At 38.9% G+C, this 20,872-nt stretch overlaps 1 protein-coding gene across 2 annotated transcripts; it reads right to left on the reverse strand.

Moving 5' to 3' along the window:
- Nucleotides 1-8,583: 8,583 nt before the first annotated feature.
- uncx4.1 (Unc4.1 homeobox (C. elegans)) lies at nucleotides 8,584-20,814 on the reverse strand. 2 transcript variants are annotated; one of them, XM_089132509.1, is made up of 3 exons: nucleotides 20,681-20,814; nucleotides 11,420-11,595; nucleotides 8,584-9,814 (listed from the first exon to the last, which is right to left on the reverse strand). In XM_089132509.1, the coding sequence occupies exons 1-3, from the start codon at nucleotides 20,685-20,687 to the stop codon at nucleotides 8,903-8,905; spliced, it is 1,095 nt and encodes a 364-aa protein (XP_088988635.1). In that variant the 5' UTR covers nucleotides 20,688-20,814; the 3' UTR covers nucleotides 8,584-8,902. The 2 variants fall into 2 exon arrangements, with proteins under 2 accessions (XP_088988635.1, XP_039507437.2); XM_039651503.2 differs by lacking the exon at nucleotides 20,681-20,814 and adding an exon at nucleotides 12,305-13,639.
- Between the last annotated feature and the right edge of the window lie 58 nt (nucleotides 20,815-20,872).

A 20,872-nucleotide genomic window follows, 5' to 3' on the forward strand; every position in this document is an offset into this window, starting at 1 on the left:
CTTTTCTCTTCTTAGCCATGTTTACAGTCTGTTTTCTGATTGGCATTTCGCAAGGATTCCTGGGTAGTTAAAGTGCGTGGAGACTGCTGCTGTGTCCGAAATCTCCCATTACTCACTATATAGTGGACTATATAGTGAGCTCGCCATTCTGTAGTGCTGTCCGAATGTATAGTGATGATTATTATACCCTATGTAGTCCACTCAATGTATCCCAAAATGCATTTTGAAAAGTAGTGTACAACCGATGGTCACTAACCTAAGCCCTACATACCATCATGCATTGCGCTGATCGTAAAAATAAGTTATAGGCTAATCATGTGTGGAGTAGCGCATCATAACAAAAACGGCCAGAAATCACTTTTAGTTTTTAAATTTCGGAGAAATAAGCTCAATATATGTATTTATTTATATATTTATATAATGTATTTATTTTAAAAAATCTATTTATCCCAGAGCCGGCTCGGCACCAGCTGACAGATGATGTAATCAACGGCGCCGAGAGACGTTTGATTAGTGTCCGAAAGTGGCTTCTATTATGCTGGTGAGCTCACTATATAGTGCTCTGCTCTCTACCCCCAACATAGGTGGTAGGGAGTAGTGCTTTAAGTGGAGATTTCGGACACAGCATGCATCTATGCGGGCTTTGTGGAAGACCGATTCAAGGGTACAAAGGGGGCGCTGCTGAGCACACTTCAGAGTGTTAAAATGCTAAATGGGACGGCCTACGGACTCGTAGACTCGGCAAGACTCTAGCACGCGCAATCTATGTCCACGAGACCGAAAGTCTGCATGAAGTGCGCCATTTGGGACAGAACTTGCGCATGGCGTCACCATTTTCACAAAATCGTGTTTTTGTCGTTCACAGAGACGATAACGGTATCGTTTTCAAAAACGTGCAAGTCCTTTTACAAAAGTTTACGTTTTCAGGCCCCCAAAAAACGCTGTTGTCGTGTAAATAAATGGACTAAAAAACATAAGTGTAACATTTTAGTTGAAAATGGTAATGTGTTTTTTTTGTCCTCATCCAATCACACACACACCTGTGGGTCTGATATCTCACTCACTAAAGCGAGCGGCAGACTTCTCTCTCTCTGTCTCTCAGCAGATGCTTGACTGGTCTCTCCCTGCTGGTCCTGGCAGGCTCTGGTGTGGCCAGGGGGTCAGTGCAGTCCAACCCAAAGTAAATAATTAGTGACACTGGCTGGAGCTCTTTGTCTATGTGTGTGCATGTGTGTGTAAGTGTGAGCGTGTGTGTCTTAATTTGGCTAAAGCTCGCGGCCGTGAAGAGAGATGTCATTATTTACGCCAGATTATGGTTGCCGGGTGCCACCAAGGGAGTCTGTTGCCCATTCCACCGGAAAGCTGGCTTAAGCTGTTTATTTACCATTCCTTGTGAGTGTATGTGTGTGTGCGAGTGGAGGTTGGCGTTTTTAATACGCCTCATCCTCCATTTAACAAGCACTTCAGTGCATTTAGAATGAAATTAAAACTAATTAATTGGGTCTAATGTGATTTTTTTTTTTTTTTTTTTTTTTTTTTAATCATTGTTGTTTTTGCTGTATTGGGATTTCCCATTTAGCAAGCAGACCTGCCGGTGCTAATTAAAAAAATTCTATAATCAAATTGATAATGCCTTTAATATGTTATACACTGTGATACAGTATACACCCTGTTTTACTACTTTTTTACTTTCCTATAAGACATAAGTTTTCTTTTTTTCAATGAAAGCATCAATGAAACATCATTTAGTGATAAAGTAGTTTCATTACATCTTGGAAATGTTATCAAGTCCCTCTAAATTTCATATTGTCAGTTTAAAAAAGAATTTACTGACATTGTGTTGTTTATAATGATACTGGTACTATCAACTGGTGTAGACATAAAGTTATTACCCATATGTCCTACATTTGAGGTTACATTGTAGTTTTTATTCAAACGTTATTTGAGATATACATAAAAATAAATGTTATATGTATAGCATTTCTACCAAGGGTGGCATTGTATATAATATATATGCACACACTATATATATATATATATATAATGTGACTGTACATGCAATGTTGTTTTTATATGTATGTGGTATTTCTCTTTCTCTTGACCCCTTTCCTTGCATTGACTTCCCCAAATTCATCCCCAGGTCAGAGGATCACTATAGATGCCAGGCAAGGGGTATAGTGGGCATTTGTGTAAGACTGGGCCCAACTGCTCTGCCCTGCCCTGGCACTCCCCTGGCACAAAATAAAGATAGCCCAGCCTCGGTGTGTGCCAATCTGCTGCTTCTCCCCATGCCTTCTGTGCCAACACCTCAACAAGTTTACAGATGACTGGTTCGTTATCTTCCTTGACACTTTTAAATCCATGTTTTGGATTCCAATGGTTTCTTCATATTCAGATTACATTTATTTAAGGGAGGGAAAGAGTGGTACACACAGGGTTAACTGTGTGTGACCATCACTCAGTGAGTAATTCTTAAATTGGAGAAGCCTTTAATGAAACACATTTGGTCAGGTGATAATAACAGAATAAGGCTGGAGAATCAGAATCATGGGTGTGAGATCGTTACTAACACCAACATGCCCTCCACAAAGGCAGGGGGTCCATTTAAAGAAGTAGGCCTGTATCTCTCTATTAATGACTTTCTTTTCTTAAAGCATTTTTAAAATTGATATAAACTGGTGAAATAAACGTTATTGAATGGGATTACCTTCAAAGGGGAGGGAAATTGTTGGGTGCGTATTGGGGTATGAAAAGAGCCTGATGATTTAGGGTGAATTAAAGGTGATTCTTGCCATAAATTAAAAACATCAGCCCAACACATGATACACTTCTGTAATGAGGATGTTACCTATCCATTTGAAGAGGAAACAATGTTAAATTATAATGAAAGGATGCGTGCCATACCCTTTTATGTAAACTGAGCCAAAACCTTTTTTTTTTTTTTTGGTAACATTTTGTGTTTGGGACAGCACATATTTTCATCGATTTAGGCTTGTAAGCATATTTATTAAACAAGTTAATTCATCCTTTGATATAATTTCATATGCAAGAATTCATTTTTCTGTTCAGTCATTTGTTCATTCATTTGTTCTGTTCAAATTATGAATTCTGTTCATTCATAATTCCATATGCAAGTTCATTTTTAGTAAGAGTTTATACATTTCTCCTCAATTCATATTCCATACAGTATACAAAACTTAATTAAGGTAAAATAAGTCAGTGAAAAGTGTAAACAAAATGCTATAGGTCCAAAAAAAGAAGTACACTTTTTGTATATTTGGTTGGGTGGCCCCATCCCCCAAAACTATATGACTGGGGTTTATTACTACAACAAAATCAGTACAAAAAAAATTTAATTATCATGTGTCTATTTTCAGATTAAGGTTGTTTAATTTTCGCAAAATCAAGCTAGTGTATGAACATTTTTTGTTGTTGATTTGGGGTTGCACAAATGAAGAAGTTGGAAACCACCAATTTAAAACAGAGCATTTTTTCCTAAAATCATGCTGTCCCATCTGTCCAAATAGTATTTGAGTGGATAGGACAAAATAAAAAACAACCTAAATCTGAACACAAAGAGATATTAACACTTTTTTTTTACTGATTAACCTAACCCCTAAGATTTATACAAGACATGGAATTGATTTAAAGCTAAATCAGAACGTCAGCCAAACATTTCAGTTCATGCAAACTTTTAATAATATTTGTCATGCGTCACATTTGATTTAACAGTTAGACAGTATAAGGGTATGCCTTTTCCATTAGCCTGATGTCACACATAAAGTACTGTAGGCTATTTCTACCCTGGCATTTATTGAATAAACAAATGAGCATATGGAAATATTAAATAGAAAGGTATTTGACAGCAGGTGAAAAAAATAGCATACAAGCGTAGATTTCCACTCTGCTTCCTTTATTGGAGTCGTGTTTATTATTTTATTTTATGAATTTGATTTTTATTTATTCTTTTTTACTTTTCCTTTTTTGGCTAAGGCATAGAGCTTCAGCAGAATAATTTCAAAACCTGATATCTTGAACAAACAAAAATGAGCTTCTCTGATTCACCTCTCCTATAGCCTTCTCCCAATGTTAATTAATATTAGTCAACTAGATAGAAAAGCATGTTAAAAGCATAGGCCTTTAGGCTAACTCAAAATATTAGGTGAAACATTCTTCAGTTGCTGCATTGAGTGGAAGGCTGTAGATGGATTGTTACAATTTAATATGATTGCCTACCTGTGCTTTAGGTCCAATTAAACAATGAGGACCCATCCGTGCTCAAATGTGTGCAGGCCTATGTATTTGCACGGTGATGTTGAATCGATTTGACACTCGGAATGAGGGAGATCTTATTTTTCACACTCGTTTCGGGCTGTTGAAATAATCTGGTCTCATTAGTCGGCCGCCGAAATGGTCTGATTTATCCAGACTGTCAGTGACCCTGTAGTACCGCGGGTCTCGAATCAATCAACGAGCTTGAACGGCTAAACCTGAGACCAAAACGTGCTTGATTTATCTACCAAATTACTGAGGCCTTAAGACACGACCGAGCAAATTGTGCGCTACTTCCTCAAGCGGTGTAACATCTCAGGTCCACCCCCACTCAAAGGATTTCTAAACAAATTGTTGGGGGTCTTACAAACCACATTAAACGGGTTATTTCTATATTACATTAAGAAAGTTGCATTTGCAGTTTAGGAATGCACCCAAAAAAAAAATTTAAATTTCACCTGTTGCTAAACAGACGGAAAAAACTGAGTTAGCATGACGAAAACAGTTAGGCTACATCGCTCGAGCTCTTTCAGAAATGATCAGTATCGAACGGTATATCGGTGTAGCTACTGACATTAGGCTATTTATCAGTGTATAGACAGGCTATTCCCGTACAGTTATTTCAGGGGGGGGGGGGGGGGAATAAAACAAAAACGATATAGAGAGACAAAAGACATTACGGATTGCACTGACAAGAACCAGTTGACTTGCTCGTTGTCTTGTCATACCAAGGCTATAGCTCGCGACCATTCGTACGAGTGAGTACGAGCAACCCGATCTCACGACCAAGTCGTACGAATTCGACTAAATCCTACATATTTTACGAATTGGCCAATTCGTATGAATTCGTACGAATGACCTACCCCTTACCCCGCCCCTAAACCTAACCATCACGTGGGTTTAGACAAATCGTACGAATTAGTACGAGTGAGGTCGTACGAATTAGTACGAATAGCCACTTTTTAATCATGCGTCGAATTCGTACGAATTGGTCGTGAGATAGGGTTGGTACGAGGGGGAAAAAAACGAGTGAGTACGGTGGTTATAATTCGTAGGCTACGATTTGTCAAAACCCCAGTGATGTAGCCTAGGTTTAGGGGCAGGTCATTAGAACAAATTCATACGAATTGGGCAACTCGTAAAATATGTAGGCTAGGCCTACGATTTAGCTAAAATCGAATTGCCGTGAGATTAGCCTTTTGCAAACAAAAATGTTCAGAAAATTTAGTCGCATGAAAATGTGAATTTAGCAAAAGTTTGCAGTGCATGACTTATGACTGTAACTAGGCGATGTTGAGTATGTAAATTAAAGCATTTATCGGCATTGCACTTCTAGAAGATGAACCCAAATTCATCCAAAAGTATCCATGGTCAGGGCAGCAGGTTTTGTGTCTGATCCAAATTCGGTGTGAACACGATGGCACAGTGGGCTATGTCAGCTTTGAGCCACATAAATTCGACTCTGTTGCAGATTATTGGCTTCGGTAAATGAAATGCAACAAAAATGTGTGGGCCTTTGTAGTGATTTATATATAGCCTAGGCCTATTTCCGATTTTCATTTATCGTTTCAAGTTTCTATATTTAGCTAAAATTTTACGTTTCAAATATTACATTTCATAACATTATTTTTGCAATTATCATGTTGTCTATGATAGCTAAATGCCACATCTGTGTATCATTAAATAGCCTAAACCTAGAAATACATTGGCTATAGAATCACCTAAAATATAATCGTATAACATTCACATAAATATTAACAAAAAATATCTTGTTTATTTGGAGAGAAGTCCATGTGTCAAGTAGCCTATACTTTTTTGCCGCCACTGCATAGCCTATCCTTCCCACAGGAATTAAGCGAGAGTGCATACGAATTGACGTTGATAATTAATTGTGCAGTTTTTTTTTTCCTTTTTAGCAAATAAAAAATGTGACATGCAATTTAGAAACTCAACCAGCATAATTGAAGCTTGATATCCTAATTCCAAAACACAATGTTTTTGGCCATCATCCACGTTTAGGTTCTTATGGGTGGGGATTTCAAAAAGACAGACATCCCCGTTGTCCGTTGTGCACGTGGCTCTAGGGTGGCAATCTCTCCCGGGAGAAAAGAGGAAATGAGATACGGAGATAGAAGGCTACGGGAGGTGGTAAATTAGCTGCCTGATCCGCACTCATTGGCGCATACACTTCCCCCATTAACTCGCCCTGACTGCCACACTCTCTCCTCCCGTCTCTCTCTCTCTCTCTCTCTCTCTCTCTCTCTCTCTCTCTCTCTCTCTCTCTCTCTCTCTCTCTCTCTCTCTCTCTCTCTCTCTCTCTCTCTCTCTCGTGCACGCTGCTGTTTCTCCACTCAGTACCCGGGGCATGGCGGCCTTGTAGATTTATCATGCGGAGAAATGAATGTATGATGATCAGTTAAATTGAAAATCAGCAGTCGGCTGTCGATGAGTCAAGCAACACCTTCGTAATTAGCAAGAGAAATTGGGGCTTACGGACAGATAATAGCGTAAAAACAATTTACACTCCTCGCTTCTCCGTTTATAATGAGTCTCAGGGCTCAAAGTGAAAACTTTTTATTCCCAGAATCTATAAACCGAGTTCATAACGTGTACAAGACTAGATCGCACTGGGGGCCTGACCAGACGTGAGGGGAGCCTGTAGTAGGCCTATCATCAATTCATTTAGTATAAATCAATTCATTGTTAGTCTTAATAAATTATTATGCCAAGCCTAATCGTGCTTGGAGGATCCCGAGTGCGTGGATGTGTCAGACTTTCACAATCAATTCATTTAAAATATGCCACTGTAAAATATACTCATTTCGTACACTCATAACTACACTAAAACATTTATGTTTCTCCTCGATGAAGTAGCACATCCCCCAAGAGATGATCCCTTCTCATTATTTTTTCCTATAAGCTAGGTCTCATGCAGTGCAAATAGCAGTAAACCGAAATAAGAAATTATGTAAATGTTATTAAGGCTAGAAGATGTCATTCATAAGGCAAAGCTCCAGTCCCTCCGTTTACTTTTAATTTATTTGCAAATACAGGGGCTCAGTGAAGATGACCGGAGGGCTGGTGGTTTCACATTTGCTATAGCCTAATACTGCCCACTTGTACAGTCAGAATCTAAACTGTGTGATGAGAAAATCTTTTAAGAAATGTAATAATTTAAGGTTTGCTTTAAGAATCCAAAATCCATCACAGACCCATGCTGGGACCGTCTTTTCCTTCTTGACACAGACATCCCTGATCATATTGATCTATAATTCACTTAAAGCCTATACTACCTGGTTATATTTTTCAGTGCTGATGCAGTAATGTGCCATCATGAGTTGACCCAATGTAAAATTATTAGAGTAAACTGGTCTGTGTGTGGCCTGGTAAACCCATTATTGGGGGAAAACGTCCCCACAAAAATGGCAATATCCGAAATCTTTGTCCTTGTGGAGACATTTTTTAGTCCCCATGAGGAAAACAGCTTATAAATCATAAGCTACTAAGAGTTGTTTTTTGAAAATGTAAAGATGCAGGAAAGTTTTCTATAGGGGTAGGGTTACAGTTTGTACAGTAAAAATCATAATGTCTATGAAAAGTCCCCATAAAACAACGTGTGTGTGTGTGTGTGTGTGTGTGTGTAAGAGAGAGAGAGAGAGAGAGAGAGAGAGAGAGAGAGAGAGAGAGAGAGAGAGAGAGAGAGAGAGAGAGAGAGAGAGTGGAAGAAAGAGAGGGGGCTGTTCTTATAGAGCGACAAATGATCAATAGGCCGATAAGGCAGGAACATCAATGTACGCGACAGAACAATGAGGGATATCATCGAACATCTATCTTAATATTGCCGCCTACGCGTGCCCTGACAGGCCCGCGCGCCTCATGAAAATTCCACCCCGCGAATCACCCGCGCGCGCGCACACACACACACATCCTCACACGTACGCTCGCAGCTGCCTGGGCTATTATTTCCCCATTTCAATCTGACTCGCCAGCCTTTCATGCTAATTCTATTATTGTTGGAAGTTTATGTGATTTCATATCGCTGGAATCGGTAATGTATAATAACCCTTCAGGCTAACAGAAAAAAAACGTATCCTCCCAGCCGCCACCGGGAAAATAATTACTTTCATATCAAAACTCCACAGGAGCTGACCGAGTCCTACCGCCCGCGGCGTGAGACCCCATTTTAACTGGAGGTTTTGAATGAATGAATTTGTTAAAGCAATAAACACGAGCTTGCTGTACAGCAGCCTCTCAAAACGATAAACAAAACAGACAGGATAACCGCAAGCACTGAGGTGGCAATACAAGGTGTTTTCTTTGACAATATTTTATTCTTATTCTTCTTATTACTTATCAAAATGTTACATATATAAATATTTTCGATACTTTATCATTTATACAACGTTTGAGGATATGTTGTTCTTGTATGCTGCTCGTGAGCTAACTTGTTCCTTAAAGTTAGACGAGTCGCTGAATTGGAACAGACATTTTACGCCGAAACAGATAGGCCAGTTCACCTGAATAAAGAGTATCCGTTTCTGAACAGTATAAAAATGAATCAAAACAGTCTTGTATAGAAAAACGTGTCGTTATCAGCTTTGGGATTGATAAGTCACTTGGCGCCAATATTTCAGTCCATGTCAACGTCCTCTCCATCTATGTTTGTGTCAGCGGAACTGCGGGGTTTCGAGTCAGAATTTTCAGACAGGTTAGAAGAGACGCTTTCTTTCTGGCTAGAGTTTGTGACAATGGACTCAGAGTCGTTTTCAAACGAATTTGATTCTGAAAAACATTTCTCTGAGCTTGTGTTTGAAGACTGAATGGAAGAAGAGTTCTTGCTTTCTCTTTGCAGCTCGGTGTTTTTGCACAAGTGATTGATGTTTTTCTGGTTTGAGGTGTCTGTTGAGGAACAGTTGTGTCCTGAATCCTGACTCGGTTTCATCGCTGTCTGTGGCACTATGAAACCCAGCGGTTGGGTAATGGGATATAGAAGAAAATGGCCTTTACCAACCAGTGGTCGCTGCGGAGGTAACTGAGAAAAATCCACGATAGTTTTTCTCCTGGGACTTGATTCGGCAAGTAAACTCTCCACACTGAATGGGTTGAGTTTCTGGAGCGTGGGGGCGCGTGTGAGGCCGTTCGCGGGGTCCATTGGCTCCGCTGTCTCGTTGACAGTACTGGCTCTTTGGTGGCGTGGATGTTGGTCACAAATATGTTCTGTATGCTGTCGGTGAGTGCTAGGCTGAGGCCCGGTGTGTGAAGTTGACTCGCTATCGGTGCTCTGTGATACTCCACTGTCGCTGTCAGATCCAGGCGTGTGGAAGAGATCACCAGCTAACAGCTTGTTCTGGGATTTCAGCAGTTTGCGCTCCTGTTTTCGCTTCTTCTTTTCTATGCGCTCCAACTCCCGTCGCGCGATCTCTTCTGGGTCCATTGGTTCGCCGCTGCAGGTGGTGGGGTGAGAGTTGTGGGCCGGTCGACCGGGCCCTTTCTTCGTGTTCTCCTTTTTGCGCCATTTCGCTCGCCGGTTTTGGAACCACACCTAGAAAGCAAAGGTTGAGATTTTTTGTTTGTTTCAAAAGCGTGTAGCCTATATGGCAGACTCAATTCATATAAATGAACCTCGAATGGCAGAATTATTGTTAGGGAAATTGCTTGAAAAAATCTGACATGCTCCAAAAATCTACAAATATTTCGTTTCTTTATCGCAATATTATCCTGTTATTACAAATCACAGAATTGTGTCTTTTTATTCTATTAATTTATTCAATTAAATAAGACGCTTGATTTCTGAAAACTCTTTTTTTCCATTTGACATCCAGGGTTCATCAACAGTAAATGTTTAATCTACACTCTTAAAACATCCCACAAAATGTTATAATTGTAGAAAAGGCTTCTTCAGATTTTTTTTTAGAATTATCTTCACACTATGGGAAAAAAGGTTTTTTTAAAACTGTTGCCTGAAAGATTATGGGAAACCTTTCCATGGCATTGATGCTAAATCACCCATTTGGAACCTTTATTTTTAGCATATTTTCTAGCATAATGCCCTTAGCCACAGATGCGCTTGTCTCAATTGTCAATTGATTTAATGTAATGGCTCACTCTCAGTGTTTCAATTAAGCCTGGTTCTTGCGTGGCTAATTTAGGCCTGTTCCCCTAAAGTTCATTTAGGCGCGTATAAGCGCTAGGACAGATTTGGCCCAGCAGAGGTAGAGAGCAGCAGGCTCGCACCTCACACCCAGACCCCTCACATGGCGACTGCCGTCTGTTCAGCGCTGATAACACCACAGTTAGCATCCACCAGTAGGCTAAGACGCATACTAACATAGAGACATCGAGGCTATACATGACAATAGCTGTGTATACACATGAAATGTTAATGTCGGTCAAATCTGTGAGCACACAAACCTAACGATAAAGAAGGCTAATCTTCCTTGAGGAATAAGAATAATACAAAGCTTAGCTTTTAACTCCCCAAACAAGTCTGCTTCTTATTCAGCGTCGAATTTCGACAAAAAGGGAAAATGCAGACAAAGGCTGCACGTCCAACAACGCTTATCATTACAATCCACTGGCCTATATTTAATTTAGTAAATAATTGGTAAAACTGATAATTTATTAATTCAAATGTTAGTAAATGTGTTTAATATATTAGTCAATAAAACAGGACATTTGTAATAATTTAAGGTATCTAAATGTCAACATTTTATCTTAATAAAATTAACGCATTTTTTATAATAATCTGGTTTAGAATTAGGCTACATGCATTTGCAGCTAAATCTGTTGTGAATAAATTGTTGTCCAAATTAGGCTAATTAATATAATAAGATCTTATGAAATGATGGTTGAACATTTAAACCTTGCTATTATTTTAAAATGTCTATCCTGTTGTCATGCATTTGGAAAAATAATTAAAACTTTTTGCATTTAAAAGTTTACATTTTTTAATTAGGCTACATTTAGTAGGCCTATTGTAAAAAAAAAAAAAAAAAAAAATAGGTATAAAGGCCAATGGCATAGCTGCTATATATAACGTGGAGTGGATCTGCTATAGCGAATACTGTGTCTGTTAATAATAAATAGGTCATTGTAATAAAGGTCAATGAAATATTTTGTTATGACATAAAAACAAACCAGCGTTTACCTGAACACGTGACTCAACAAGGTCTAGACGTAGCGCGAGTGCCTCGCGCATGAACACGTCCGGATAATGGCTTTCGTTGAACGCTTTCTCTAGTTCCTCCAGCTGCCAGCCCGTAAAATTTGTACGCGTTCGCCTCCGTTTACAACCAGGGCTTTCCTTGTCGGGGTCTCCGGCATCTAGGACCACAGTGTATATGAGAACGCGTATGCAAACATGAACATACACTATTCTACTTAGAATTGATTGTCTACAAAGGCTAACATTTTGGTAACAGAAATTAGCCTATTTAAAAAAACTACAATTTTATAACAAAATAGTGGTTGTCAAATAAATTACTAGAATGCATTATTTCACATGAAGCAACTAGGCTAATTAACCATTAGGCCTATAGGCTAAAATCATTTTTAATATACAGCCTACGCAAATAAAACCTGATGCAATAATGTTAAATGCCGTTTTTTATTTCACATCATTCATTCATCATTTGTAACACGTTTAGTCTACATAATATGCTCTTTTATTGATTTTCAAATTCTATAATTACAAATTGACTTAGGCTAGCTCATAAAACATGAATCAAACGCCTTTAAACCCAAAATAATCTATATTATGATGATGAGGATAATAATACTTTTCTTTATTATTAGTGTATTATCAGTCCGTGTAAAATCGGCCTAATTTCTAGTTTAGGCTACCAGAAATCATGCAAATGAAACAACGCTGTCTAAAGTGTGCATTTTAAAAAGAAAGGAAAAGTATTATATATTCTAAGCGAGAGGCCTCGCGTAACTTAAATATTTCCCCAAAACTGTTGATAATATAGGCTAACTGTTTAGCTTACTATATTCTACTTGGAGTAGGAGAAGCGGATAACCATTCTCTTACCGCTGAGTTTATACTGACTATCCCCGTTAACACCACATCCAGATCCGAGCAATGGGTTGGAGTTTGCAACAGACGCTGAGCATGATCCGTTAAGTAATCCGTCAATAGAAAAAGGAACAGCGGACGCTGACTGTATATGGTGTCCGGTGATATCGTAAACATGATGGTGACCGAGGTGGTAGGGAAAACCCATTCCAACCATGCCCCCCAAAGAGCCTCCAAACTGGGCATGAGGATGCTCGAGGATCCGGCTATCCATCATTGCATCTCCGGAATCAAGGAAGCGTCTCTATGGCCAAAACAAGCTCCAACTTTTCCCTCAGTGCGCATACAGGAGCCGTGAAAGGGCGTGCGGCGTTCACATGCTTTGCGATCCTAATTAAGGAATAAGGAGACCGAGGCAGGCGTGCAGGCTTTACGCTCTTTTCTACTTTGTCAACATCAACTCTCCCCTTGTCCAAATAACTAGCTCTCGCGCTAGGGAATTCGCGACCAATGAGAAACGTTAATCGTCTGTGACGTCAGAGGCACGACACGAGCGTTTTCCATATCGATTGCTAATTATACCTGACATCCACCTCAATAAACAATACCAGCGCTGTCACAACACGACATGAGACATCACAACTAGACGGGAGGGAGGAGAAAGGGGAGGAGGCGAAACCGGCAAATTGATTGATTCACGACTAAATTCCAAACAGCGACTACATAAACACACTTATTCTGTTCCATAGCTTACTGTTACAAAATAACAGATAATCTACTAACAACCGAAAACGTCAAGTACCTCATACTTTCAAGGAACGTCTTGCTCTCTCTGAGTGCGTAAAATGATGTTCTCCCATTACGTGATGGCATGGTTCCTTGAATGGGGTGATCCTATAACGGACGGAGAATCACCCACCCTGTTGCGAGCTGTCAAGATGAATTTAAAACTACAAGCACCGCAGCTTTTCTAATATCTACACGGGAGCGCGCCTCGAACTCATTTCCACTGTTGTGATTACTGTGGCCATGATTATGGCAGGTGTTATGAAAAAAATTCTGAAGGTGGAAACAAAAGTGAGTCTGACAGAATAACTGTGAGGGGGGAAAGCTGTATGAAAGCACACACGTGTTTGTCTTTTAGATTATTGGCTTATAGAGAGTTAAAGAACTGACATAATAGGCTAACCTCATGCAAATAATCAATTATGCTTCTGATCATTTGTCCAAGGGGGACTGTGGTAAGGTCATAATCCATTTTACAAATAAAATAATAAATTTTAAAAGAAGGTAACACATACAGGCAATATTGGTGTAAATGACAATTTCCTAAGATGTCATAAATTAATCATAAATTAGGTAATACTGCACACATCACACGTTAGAGTGTATATTCGGCACAGAAACATGTTAGATGATAATGAAGATGATAATAGTGATTCATTATATCCTGATTATGTGATGTAAAAAATGTATGGCTGTAAACTTAGTTTTTTAAATTTATAATGTAGTTCATCTGCCTCTATAATTGTTTAATGTTTAATTAAACGCTGTTCAGCACATGTTCAAGTTTGTGTGTGTGTGTGTGTGTGTGTAAGCGAGCGAGAGAGAGAGAGAAAGAAAGAGAGAGATGGTTCTGAATACAGGATGGTAATCAATCCTGTCCATGTGTAAAGTAGTATACGGGTCTTTCCCTCTCCCTGCTCTCCTTCATTACCGAAAATTAATTCCACTTTATTTATCCAATTTCTCCAGCTGCCAAAACGTTAATTTGAGTTGAAATTTCTCACCACTCGCTCGCTTGCACTGACCCTCAGTAGCACCCGGATGGTGTGTAGTAATAACCTAAATCTTTCAACAGAGAGGCACGATAATTGTTACCTTATTAGCATGCAAATTGTTTAATTAATATTATTAAGAAGAAGCATATAATCCGTTCGTCACTTGACCCCGCAGTCTGTTGGCTGGCCGCCTCTCTGCATTTCAATGTGTTCATTTCAAATCAGCACTTTGAAAAAAGAAAGGAAAAAAAGGCCTCTCTACTAGAGCTAGTCTCTTTCAAAGCACACAGTCCCTGCGTGAGCGCGCGTTTGATGCTACTTGGTTTGTATCTCTCTCCTCCACTCTTTATCCCAAAACATTTCATCACTTCGCATTCAGGAATTATGGAAATCGTTTCATTCTGGTCCTCCCCCGACATCTAAGTTCAATAATTGGCTTCTTGTAGTTTGCTTTTTGAAAACCGCTTCTTGAAAGGGCACCCCTCCGGTTCTGAGCAAACGCTATCCGCTAGACGCGCGCGGCTCCTGGGTAGACAACCCTTGACACGCGGCCCCTGCGAAGCGTTGCAAGGCGCCCGTTGTTTTTAATCCGGCGGAGTGACTGTGTCAGATGCGCGGGCTTTAATTAACTTGATAATCATAAGTACGCAAACCACACAAGGGCCAGGGTTCAGTGCGTTTTCGCACACTTTCACTATTTGAATGTGCCTCATGGCGATATTATATAAAAACTTATATTAAGAATCAACACATGTCAAAAATAAATATAGCCTAGCCCACCCAATCAATTTATGGAAACCCGAAACCCACCTGGATGTTTTCTGAGGATCTACATTGACTTTGGGATACAGTAAGGTGTCTACGTCACAGTGGACTTAATGCATTTAAGTAGCCTACTGTGTAATAACAATTAACAACAAGCACTTACTACAGGGTTATGGTGCACTGCATTTCTACTCAGAGTAAATAAACAATTTTACTTAACCCATTATAGCGGTTAAAGGGGTCGTATTAAAATCCATACAAACTTTAGATGGAATGGACTGGGCTGTTCATAAACTCTCATTTCACTCTGAAGCTTGAAGCAACATTTTTTAAACGATAATCATAAATAACCATTAGGCTCGAATAAAACATTTTAATTAAACAAATCAATATAGCCTACTACTTTTGAAGGTCTTAATTACTAAATTAACTTAATGTGAGTTCATTTGAAGCTATCAAAACTGAGTTCGCACATTAGTCGATGAACAGATAATTAGAGTGTGAAACGTAAATTAATTGTTGAAAGTCATTTGATCCACAAACGGAACCAATTAAAGTGTAAAATGATTTTCCTTTCTGTGTTTGTGTTTCACTCAAGCACATAGTTTGGTGTTTTAGTAGGAAACTAGGCTATCCCACCAGGCAAATTTCCCCTCTAATCCCGCTCAGCTAATCATGCAATTAAAACTTTCCCGCGCGCTAATTATCTGCAATTGTTGGTCTGGCTACAGAGAAAGCAGAAAGTAAAAGCGATTGATTCTGAGTTTTTAATTCACTTCAATTCATATTGAGAGAGGGAGAGAGAGGAAAAAAAGCAATTCCCCTTCAAATTACCTTATTCAGCCTTGACAACCTACAATGCCCTTCAGAAATCTTACCCTGGTCTGCATTTATGAGGTATAGGGCAAAATGGAATCATTTTAATAATAATATCTCAAAGTTATATTAGAGTAATAATTTTTATTTCAATTAAAACTGACTTATCACCTTTTGTTAAAACGTGCTTAATATGCCAAAAATTATCAATGCATGACGGACCCCGAGCAGAGATTGTCTAATTGTAATCAGCGAATCTAAGGTGCTTGTCGCTTGCCGTTGCCTCGCGCTGGTATACACGGAAATAGAACTAATTTAGCTACTCGCCTCCCCTGGGAAATCCGCTGAACAGATTAACATTTTCAAAATATAGTAATAATATTATTTGAGCAATGTTGATGACGCCAATTTTTCGAAGCCTTTGTGAGAGTAATTTACATATTTTTCCAGTCCACTATTCTCTCCCGTTAATCACTCTTTGAAACTGAAGGACACATGAATGTGTAGCACTTGCACGTGGGGTGGGAGCGCGCTCCTGTGTGGCTTGTGCTAACAGCATATTGATTCTATCCATCCCCATGAAAAGTGAGGAAAATGAGCAGAAAAGACCTGTGACACGACTTCATTGATGATCAAGCACACATGTATCACAGCTGTCAAAAACTTGAACTGTCACGTGGAAGAAGACACCATTCTTTTATCGCCACCTAGCGTCGTGCGATTTTATGTGGCTTAACGTTAGATACCAAGTGCCCCAAAAATAGCAGATGTAGGCTATATTGGGCGTCAAACCAAAAACCTTTACACCATTTATAACAAGCAATTTGATATAATCACAATATAAAAAAATATTTTAATTTATTTGAATGAAATGGAAATTAATTGAATGTTTTCTTTTTTAAACAAATTATTGAAAAAGTTATTATTGGCCTGAAAAATCGTGCATTAAAAAAATTAAAAACAAAAGAAAGAAAAGAAAAGCAGTCATGGCTTTTGTTTCAATGTCGGTGCACATACAAAAGTTTTTCAAAGAGGGCCTAAATAAAGTATGCAAACTAGTTTTAAGAATTTTAGCCTTTTAATTAGACTTACTGCCTGGACAGTTACAGCACCTATAGCTTTGTTTTTACCTTTTAATTTTGTTTTTACACAATGAAAACACGTTCTTTACAGAAAAGGTGTAATATCCACATTTTTGAATAACTTAATAGATCAGTGCCATATTGACATATCTTCTCATATAATCAAAAAACAACTTTAAGTCGTTAACTGATCACTGGAAATATGTTTTTAGAGAGTTAAAAACTTAACTTCATTTAAAAAAATAAATTAAAAAAATCATTATTCTGCCATGCAGTGAACGCTTATTGATAGAGATAAGTCAAGAAGTGCTAGCCGACTTCAGTTCCCTCAGACAACTCAGGACCAGCCATCTCTCGCTCCAAGTAAATAAATCTCAGACATCATGAGAATCAATCGTGTCATCCGCCGGGGTATCAATCAGGTTCTGTAGATGTACACGGTCGTTCGTGAGGGCCTTGAATAGTTAATATCTCTTTGTTACGCACCCTGCTCTAATCCCCTGGTGGCTCGCGGGCTCACGGTTGTTCGGGTCTGGGACAATGAAGCATGGGAGGAGGAGCGTCAACTATTATTTTCGGCCGACGCGGCCATCTGCTGCGCGCAGGAAACCCAACACCCCAGAGACACCCCAGTATCCACACTGTAAACTAGCGAAGATGTTTTAATTAAGGCGAGGCAGGTTAACTCCGCTGCTTAATGAATTGCCTTCGTTGCCCTCCCCTTGTCGTCCAAAAGAGCTGCTTGTCTCGGCCCCCTCTATAGAAACAAAAGTTCTGAAATCCTGGTCCAGAAGTAGACTTACCAACTGCACATTTGGATGTCCCTCTAATTTAACATCTGTTTATTTCAGCAATAGCATAAGATTTTTACTAGAGGTTCTCAGACCTAAACTTGGTGTATAAAAGGAGGCACACAAAATCTGTAGCCATAATAAAAAAACATATTTCCCCAATTAAAAAAAAAAATATTATAACATTAATATTTCTTATTACGTTTATACAAACACAAAAAACATTATTCTTCGTTAATTTACCAAAAGATGGTTCTCAGGATGTTACACAGTTAAGCAAAGGAGGTGTAAATTGCGCGACATAATAATTAGACGAGCCTATCAATTAAAAACATAATTGTGTTTATGGAACCCAAGACTAATTAAATGTAGCCTACTTAATTTTTTGCTTAATTAGGCTACTCAACAGACGACTCGGATGGTAGTCACAGCGCTTCCTAGTGGTGATCCGCGTCATCACCTCTCCAAAGATCTCCATATCTGCCTACTAAATTAAATTAAGATTATTTAGGCCTGTATAGTTTAGTTATGTTACCATGTGAATAGATTGCACACGTCTACAAGATGTCTCTTAAAGAGCGCTTCATCTGCTGTCTCAGTATCTGAGATGTGTCTTTAAGATGTCAGTTTTATTCTAAATGATAAACAACATAGTCATTCTCTAAATTTCTATTTAAAGGTCTAACATAACGTCCTATAGAGAAGTAGCCTATTGCAGATTAGCAATCACTCAATCACTCAAAAAAAAAAAAAAAAAAAAAAAAAAAACGTCTTCCAGATGGAAACACGCACATCAAATAGACATCTTTGCGATGTAAGTGAGTTTATTCATCCAACTAAAATGTGGCTTACAATTAGCAGCTGTGGACCTGAGCAGGCTGTCTTTCCCCCAAACAAAAACGTTAAATTAAATAGGCTACCGAAACTACTTTTAAGCTCAGTGTTTCTCAAACTGGTGGATGCATTTGGCCGACATGCTTGGATCTAACTGGTTAATTAAAAACAGCTCATGTTTGCTCAAGTTAATAAAAGGACTAAATTATTCACTTTGGGGACCTGACTCCCAGAGCGCCTTAAATCATCCCGGGACAATATTGTAACTCTCTCCCTCCGCTCTGATGAAACGCTGAGGGGTCCTGTCACTGGTCGGAACCCCCTCCTCACTTTCCATCTGTCCCTCTTTGTCCTCCCTATAAAGCGTGTGTATTTTAGCTCATTGTCTTTCACACATTTATTGACACCTTTTTTAATTCGGCGCTTCTGACGGCCTCCTCTAGCCGCGGGGCGCCAATCTCTTCCGCTCCATTAGCTCATTGAAACAGGAGTCTGGTTAAACAAAAGAGATGCAATCTGATCCTCTGTCCAATCTCTCTCTCTCTCCGTCTCTGGGTCCATACATGTCTCTCAAGCACACCACGGGTTTTCGCGCCCTGTTTGTCAGTGAGACTGGCCTGTTCGTTCGCGCGCCAGCGGGGAGGGGGATCTTATTAGCATTAAAAGCCTACACCGTGAAATTCATTTATAATTGCTAGAGAGAGAGAGAGAGATAGCGAAAGCATATGCGTCCCGAATTACGTTTGAATAAGTTTGTGATATGTTAACATGGAATGGAATGCGACAGACTGCAATTATGACGCCTTTGTGACTGTCAAATTCGATTCATAAGAGGCTCGCTCCACGGTGAGCGCCCGTGGAGAAGAAAGTGAGGTGAATCTTAATGTGGCTAAAGAGAAGGCTTAGACATTTCAGCTGGAAGAACCGAAAAGCAGACCAAACAATAAAGTCGGGAAATAGCATACATTTGTTGCCAGTGTTTCCTGATGCTTGTTCTGCATAAAATGTACAGAAGCTTTATTAGACTGATCTTGTATAGCCTATCAATCATATCAGATATGATTACACAGGTTGGTGGGGAGCGAACCAGGTGTGCTACCATCTGGAAGTTCAGCACTGTACTCTCTCTCTTTCTAATATCAAATTTTCTCTCCACCACAAAAGAGGTTTGAGATCCTAAATGAGCAGTGGACTCAATGACCAGGATTGAGAACTATTGTATTGAGATAAGTGACAGTGGTCAAATGTAACGTGTCTTATAAGAGACTGATGAAGTGTGACTCAATGCTAATGCACCATATGTGAAGGCCACAGATGCATGACTTCCTTATTAGGATGCAGGAAGTGCCTTCTCACGTTTTTGTGATATCTTTTGCAAAGTGCTACCTCAGGTTCCAGCTATCTTTATGGTCCAAGAGGGGCAATTTGTTGTACAGGCAGAAATAACGCGCATGTTTGGCATAGACATAGGTTTTTAAACTTTACAAACTGTATGTTCTATGCACTAACTCTATACCCCCAAACCAACCCATCAGAGAAAACTTTCTGCATTTGTACATTTTCTAAAAAGCTCATTCTGTATGATTTATAAGCTTGTTTCCTCAAGGGGACCTCAATGGTCATTCTGCTGTTTTTAATGTTTTTTTAACAAAAATTAATAAAAATATAAACTGTTTAAAAATAAACCTCATTATTTGATCAAATATTGACCACAGCCTGAAATAGAAAATGTTGTCCATTATTGTGACTGCACTGACTTCATCCCAATGTATTGACTCCCACAAGCATTAGTAGTTTGATTAACACTCACACTATAAAAAATATTGTAGGTTTAACTTAAAAAAAATAAGTAACCTGGTTGCCCTAAAATTTTAAGTTCATTGAAATGGAAAAAAAAAATAGTTAATACAATGGAGACTAATTTAATCGCTAGAAACTCAAAATATTATGTTATCTGAACTACATTATCTAAGTTGATTTGACAAAAGAAAAAATGATTACAAATCATGAAAATAATTTTTTTTTAAAAGTGCATTACCTTCTGTTTTAAGAAATCTGCTGCCATCTACTGGTCACCTTTACATCCAGCAGAAGCTTGAAACTGAAAGTGTTTCTTAAAGTAACATGAATGTCTCATCAGTTTTTTTTAAATATTATTTCAATCGTATTATTTGACTAGAACAGCCTTCTTAATTTATCAGGGACAAATGCTATTTGGATGAAAAGTAGTTTAGGCGGACCATAACCTCTTAAAACACTACAACCAAGCAGAAAAAATACAAATATATTATAATTGCAGTGGATATCAGTCAGTACACTTACCGTGCATGTATTTAAAAGGCTCGTCCGTACGTATGTAGTGGCGGATGTTTTCCTAATTCAATAAATTGACAGAATTCAGTACCATGGTTCAGTACCATGGACAGCGCCATTGGGTTAATTTTGTGCTGTGACGGTAGCTATACAGAAAGCGATACATAATGCCGTGTGGGTCACGAAATGTAACACTTAAGT

Source organism: Pimephales promelas, chromosome 6 (genome assembly GCF_988280905.1).
Source record: "Pimephales promelas chromosome 6, fPimPro1.hap1.1, whole genome shotgun sequence".
NCBI classification, from domain to species: Eukaryota; Metazoa; Chordata; class Actinopteri; order Cypriniformes; family Leuciscidae; genus Pimephales; species Pimephales promelas.

Excerpts from the sequence above, each read along its gene's own strand:
- uncx4.1 (XM_039651503.2), bottom strand. The coding sequence starts at position 12,566 with ATGATGGATAGCCGGATCCTCGAGCATCCTCATGCCCAGTTTGGAGGC. Across the intron at positions 11,596-12,304 it reads TAGTCAGTATAAACTCAGCG|ATGCCGGAGACCCCGACAAG; the intron begins GTAAGAGAATGG and ends CTGTGGTCCTAG. Across the intron at positions 9,815-11,419 it reads TTGTTGAGTCACGTGTTCAG|GTGTGGTTCCAAAACCGGCG; the intron begins GTAAACGCTGGT and ends TTTGCTTTCTAG.